This window comes from Colletotrichum orchidophilum (genome assembly GCF_001831195.1).
Source record: "Colletotrichum orchidophilum strain IMI 309357 chromosome Unknown Scaffold_49.1, whole genome shotgun sequence".
Taxonomy (NCBI): Eukaryota; Fungi; Ascomycota; class Sordariomycetes; order Glomerellales; family Glomerellaceae; genus Colletotrichum; species Colletotrichum orchidophilum.
The window spans coordinates 1-6,244 of record NW_019173005.1 but is presented as its reverse complement, the minus strand read 5'-3'; the positions used below and the strand labels follow the sequence as shown (position 1 = coordinate 6,244).

The 6,244-nt window shown below is 53.6% G+C and overlaps 2 protein-coding genes across 2 annotated transcripts; one reads left to right on the top strand and one right to left on the bottom strand.

Moving 5' to 3' along the window:
• Nucleotides 1-552: 552 nt before the first annotated feature.
• CORC01_06497 (uncharacterized protein) lies at nucleotides 553-1,416 on the top strand (the record flags this gene model as incomplete). Its single annotated transcript, XM_022618138.1, has 1 exon — nucleotides 553-1,416. The coding sequence occupies one exon, from the start codon at nucleotides 553-555 to the stop codon at nucleotides 1,414-1,416; it is 864 nt and encodes a 287-aa protein (XP_022475280.1).
• Nucleotides 1,417-2,443: 1,027 nt separating this feature from the next.
• CORC01_06496 (uncharacterized protein) lies at nucleotides 2,444-4,376 on the bottom strand (the record flags this gene model as incomplete). Its single annotated transcript, XM_022618137.1, has 4 exons — nucleotides 2,444-3,004; nucleotides 3,070-3,990; nucleotides 4,063-4,167; nucleotides 4,233-4,376. The coding sequence occupies 4 exons, from the start codon at nucleotides 4,374-4,376 to the stop codon at nucleotides 2,444-2,446; spliced, it is 1,731 nt and encodes a 576-aa protein (XP_022475279.1).
• Between the last annotated feature and the right edge of the window lie 1,868 nt (nucleotides 4,377-6,244).

Here is a 6,244-nt window from a genome sequence, read left to right as displayed (position 1 = left end):
CCGCACCGAACCCGATTCACGAAACCCCTCGACCGTTGCTTTCCTGTGACTCTACGCTGTCGCTTTTCCTCTTTCCTCGAGTTTCTGTGCACTTATTTTTGCTTTCAACAACACAAGAAGAAGAAGAAATCCTCGAGAGTACCTACATAGAGTAGCCAATATAAGAAACCACTTCTCTTCTATTACCGCTGTCCGAACCCCCGAAACCGATTATCAAGCCAAGAAACCAAGCATCAAGAAGACAGCACATTTCTGTCTTCTTTGCTCACACCCCCGACAAGATTTACTTCCACAGCAAGCAGCTTTACGACGAAGGGCCTTTTCGGGCTTTTCAATCACTACCATCCCGTCAACCAGAAAGGCAAGTTTCTCCTCTTCCCGCCAACTCCCAATGTACATCGGCTCGTTCATCAGCATCATGCCCCGGAGCCCCGCCGGCCTTTTGTCGGAGATGGCCCACCCGCTGTATCGGGAGTTACACGGAATCAGACATGACACCAACGAATCACTACTAACAGCCTGTGTAGTACGATGGTTTCCTTCACCCCCACCATGCAGGTCCAAGATGACCTCGCAACCCTCTTCTCCCGCAACCTAACTCTCAACCCTGAAGTTCAACCCAAAGTAGAAGAAGAAGTAAAGCAGTCCCCGGACCTGGCCCTCGCCAGTCCCTCTCCAACTCCGGCCCCCATCATTTACTCCATCACCCAACACTACACCCATTCCGCCCACGTCGTCCGCCAGCAGCAAGCTCAAGAAGCCCCCATTCAGCGTCCCTCCTCCGAGCCTCCTCAGACTGAGCAGCTGACTCCCGAGGCTGTCCTCAGCCAGCAAGGCGTCGACCCTTCAGTCCTCTCTCCTTCTCAGATTCAACTTTTCCGAATTTCCGAAGAACCCCACCAGTTGCGGCTCATTGAGATATGGCGCGCCGCACCGCCCACCTCGAGCACAGAAAATCCTTCGCTGGCATGGACGAGCACAACTCTAGAGCAAGAGGAGCAGCTCGCAAGACTCCGGTATGAGCGCATGGAGGCGGAGAAGCAGCAACAGGAACAGCAGCAGCAGCAGAACGCCGTCATGAGCCTTGACGGCACCCAAGTCCAGTCAGACGACAGCCGCTGGCTGGCAAGTTCCATTACCCAGCATGTCGAGCCATATATGATGTCCGGTTACGAGGAGCTCATGCGTCGTGAGTACGAGCGCGAGCAGGCCCAGACCTCCCCCCCTAGCAACTACTCCCACTACGGCTCTGCCGTGGTCGGCAGCAGCTATAAGCCGGCCACCGACCCCGTCTACAAGGGCTTTGGCGACGACTGGGCCCGGGAGCAGAGCCTCCAGATGCAGATGCAAATGGAGAACCAATATGGTGCGTTCCAGCACTATGGAGGCGGTAACATCGAGGCCATGGAAATTTGATGCGAGGAAGAAAGAAAGCCATGGCATACATACTTTCAGCATAGCAGCAGACACCTATCTTGTTAGTTACACTGCATGGACAGGCAACGCCGGATAATGAGGAGGACAACTGTTGGATTGCCTCCCCTTGGGAAACGTGTCCCTTGCCCAGTTTTCTTTTGTCTTAATTTTTTTTAATTCGTTTTGTCAAGGTTATGAATAAGCAATTGGCCGTATACCATGAGGCAGGCATGAGGAACGAACAGGACGATCAAAACAATAAAACATTACATTCTTCAAGGCCGGGCTGACGACGACGGTGACTTGATGGAAGATATCTGCTTGCTGCCATGTCGTTGACGATATGTTTTGGGGCTTGCCTCAGGCAATATATTATATCCCACTTGCGAAGCTCTGCTCTCTTGTTGTGGATGATTTAACCTGGTCCTCCCGCAGTCGCGACCCGAGATGATTCAAGTGGCGTTCTGCTTGTCGCCAGTGAGGGCCTTAAGAGTTTCCAAGAGGCATAGGCGCCCTCCCGCTTGTAAGTCCTAGAGGTGTCGTATTCAGGTTTCTTGCAGTCTACCTAGCCGAGCCTGGAGTCGCTCATACACGATGGCCTGGCTGAGGAGAGAACTCATCTTGCGGTTATCAAACCAGGTTTGCTTGCCTAAGCAGGTACAGTAGCAGCAACCCCACTGATGACATGTGCCGGTTTCCTTGAACAAATTTCTATTCGGATTGTTGAGATACCTTGGTAGGTACGTCAGGTCTATATATCATACATCATACGCCATGGCATTCGTCTGTACTTTTCCATACTGCATTCCCCAAAGCCCCCCCCCCCGAGGACAGTAGCCTGGAGTTCTTTGTGATTATTTTTTCTCTCTTCCCCATAAGGCAGTATTCTCCCGCCCGTTCCCCCGTTTCCGAAATTTCAAGCAGTGGTGGTATCCTGTACGCCGGGTATATATTATCGTCGATAACTAGGTGTGATATAATTGTCTTTGTTGTGATGAGAATGGTAGGGTAGGTATGCTTAGGTCTGCTATCGTTTATTACCCGGATGACCGGGGTGCTCCGCCATCCTAGAAGAGAGCCACTGCGCAGAGTTCATTCCCCCGGGTACGTTGACCTGCCACGCATTGGTAGGTGGGCTGGGCAGGGGGAAGTCCCCGGGGGAGGGCGGCACCAGGAACTGCGAGCCGCGCGTGTAGTGACTGCTGGCTCTCGTCGTCCGGCTGTATCGGTTGTCGAACCTGCTATGGCGCGGATTCGTGTTCGTATATGTTTCCATGGTCATCCTGCTGTCTCTGTAATGACTTGGACTGTTGAGGGCGCTCAGTCTGGGCGTCCGGTCATCGTCCTTGATGTTGCTGACGTTGCTTAGCCTGCTCGCTCGGTTACTCGCGGGGTTTCCGCCATCGTGGTTGGCGACGCCCAAGGTGAGGGCAGAGTGTGTCGAGTCACGGTTGTCGCGGTTGAAGGAGCCGAAACCCATGGATATGGCCGACATGCGTGGTGAACACCAGTTCACAGTCGGCGCGGGTGATCTCACTCTCGGTGGCAAGTGGACGCTGTCTTCGAGCTCAATCGCCTGGTCTCCCTCCTGCGTAATGGTTAGTCTGAGCTTGACTCAATTAGATGAATATGTTCAGAAGAAGAGGGGCTCACTTCACTGGGTGATGGGTAGAGCCATTGGCCACCATCGCCGTCGTTGCGGGGAATAACCAAAGACTCCACGTCTTCGTCGTGTCTATCTCTCCCATATGAGATGTTAAAGTCCTTGCTAAGGCCGCTCCGTCTTGTCGGTGCCGATGAGCTGTACCCATCCTGGGACTGAGCTATGCGAGGCACCTCCGCCTCAAACTCGGCCCGAATATCAGCCTCAATCTCTTCAAGGGGTGCGTCATCTGGGACAGGGTGTCGTGGGTGACGAGGGTCAGAGCCATCGCTGCGAACATAGCTCGGTTGCCCCTTGAAGCGTTCTCGCCATGCTATCGCACGAGGCGCTTGGGACCGCACACCCGCGCGGTACCAGATGAGTTGCCACAGAGGGCGGAGGGTGGCAATCGACGCGGCAGTAATCCCAATGCCAGGCTCGACGGTGCTCCACAAAGCCACGTCGGTAGTCGCCCATAGGAAGTCGTCGCCATTAAGGAGAGTCGGTATGTATACGGATCTCGCCACGGTTGCGGCAGACCCGATGGCAGCAAAAGAAAGAATGCCAAATGCGAGGAGTCGGGTGCGCTTGGGGAGGGAGAGCGACCAGACGATGAACAAGGGAAGAATCCCAAACGCCCAGTCGGCGAGACAGTTGATAATCGAGGCCGTGAATGTCATGATGACAACCACACGGTTGCTGAAGCACTTTCCCTGTGTCCGTGGTGATTCCTCCCAAAACGTTGGAATTGGCCGGCACTGAAGCATGACCATGAAGAAGTACGTCGAGCCGAAAAGTACGGTGCCGAGCATAAGAATGCGGAGGATCCAAATGTGGCTGCGGCGGATAGAAACGCGGATGAGGAAGTAACCGACAGAGATTTTGAGGAGGCAGGTTGATATAATGTAGAGTAGTTCGCAAATGTACCAGTACTAGAGAGAGCGTTAGTCATGAAAATGCAGGCAGCAAATATTCGAACCCGAAGACTTTCGAGCTGGCCATACCATGAGAGCGTCGCGATTTTGTTGCGGGGTGAGATCAACTCTATGTCGGCCGGTACCGTATCGAACTCCTTGAATCTGAGTGATGAGGTAGATGGTGAAGGTGAGCTGCCAACAGAGTCAGTCAAGGTCTTTCCTCTTGAGTATTATGTTAAGGTCTCATGGGAAAGTACCATAAGAGCAATCATTATCCTGTCATCGGTGCCGAGAGAGCGTGTAATCCAGCCACGGCAGTATATACGCAGGCCGACGGCGATCCAACATAATATGAAGAAGAGGACCGCCACGGCCAGCACTTGCCCGCTGCGATCCTCCATGATGTGATCGAAGCATCCACAAGGATACCCTCAATAGGCGGTTGGTCTTTCGAATTATCTGCACCTGGGTGTCATGACGAGGGTGACATTGGGTCTACTTTCACAGACTGACAGAATGGGATGTGCAGTGTGTGATCCGGGTCGACGGGACAAGGCCGGGGGTGAGAGCGGACGACGGGGGAGAAAGATGGAGCCTTCTGGGTCAAGGGGGGGAGGCGCAACTTGGTATACATATCAAGACCTCTTGACCAGTTCCTGAACTGGCAGCCAGGTTTAGGGGTAGCTTGACATCTCGACGTACGAGCCAGTATTAAGAATAGCTTAGTGCCCCGGGTCTGTACAGCCGGGCTACCTGAAAACACGAGTCTAGACGGCGGTGGCGGGCGGGACCATCGTGACTAAGCGCTCGTCCAGTGAGGTTCGATTCCAATCCCCGACGCCCTCGAGGATCTTGGAAAGCCGCTCATGTGCGTCTGAGGAGGCAGCACACAATGGTGGGACGAAGCTGGCGAAGGTTCCTGGACTGCTTCGTAGCTCTGTCCAAGGCGACAGGGAACGGCCTTGGAGCCAACAACATGTTCGCCAGTCAGAAGCGCAGGAGAACGCAGGTAGCGTCTTGATTGAAATAGGGTTTCCATCTAGCGGTTCAAATGGCGTCTCTGGCGAACAGACGCTAAAGCGTGGTAGACGAGGTGAGGGCAAGGAAACATCAGGTTAATGGGCCCGCGCAGCTGGACCCGGCTCGGAAACGGGCGACCATGCGGCTCGAGCGTTGGGTTGCTGTGCGGCGCGCTCAAGCCCTGGTCGTCGCAGTAGATCGTAGAAGAGCGGGGGTGGGCGCTTGGCTTGCGCGTTTTGTTTCTTTTTGGTATAAGCCAGGTACGAGAGGTCTGTTTTTGGCATAGGATCTCCTTTGTTTCAGGCCGACAGTTGAAAGTCTGGATAATGGTGGAGGAGGGAAACATACCTTGGACGGATACGGATATAGACGGGAAAATAGGAGAGGTCGGCTAATTAGGTTCAATGTCAGTAAAGTCAAGTCAAGCCAAGGCTGTGGCTGACTGACTGTGATGGATGCCAGCAAGTATCATCGAGCGTGTTAGTGTTGGTGTTGTCAAAAGCCTATCTCTGCTACGTGAAGAGGGACGAGCAACCGAGCAATACTTGAGCTTCTGTGCCAGCAAATCACCATGCACTTATGATGCAACAGCAAGGGACGAAACAGAGTTACGAGATGCAGAGGGGGAGAAAATGGCCTCTCGCACTTGCGCAGGGTCGCGACATGTTTGACGGAACACAGTAACCGCATTGAGCCTTTCCTCCGGTGCTCGAGGACGACGGTGTGAAAATGGAATGGAAAACATTTGTCCCCGGCTCTCCGTATCTGCCACAACGTACCCGCACTCAAGGAACTGACGTCTTCAACATTGTGGCCTCCTGTTTGTACTGGATTTTGCATTGATGGATAGTCTACGTAAACGACTAGACTGGTTGCAGCTTCAAGGCGCATCATGCAACTTTGGGTCGCTTGTCTGATCCCCAAGGCCAATCAAGGTCGCACAATCCGTCCCGGGGTTTAGAGAGGCCAGTCACGAAGCTCTGCTCTTCAGCGGCCACCTTGAATCAACGCCTCAACGCTTCTTGTTCTTACGCTTGTTGGTCTTGCCGCCAGTCTGCGCACCAGAAGCCTTGGCCTTGCCCAAAGAATCGGTCGACTTCTCCAAGAGCTCAAAGTCATCCGTGAATTCAACAGAAGCACCAAGAAAGACGAATCAGTCGTTCCACTCAAACATTCTCAAGCATCCGTCTCCCCGATGAATCGGAACGTAAGTCCCCTGACCTCCTTCTCCTCCTCCTGCTTGCCCATA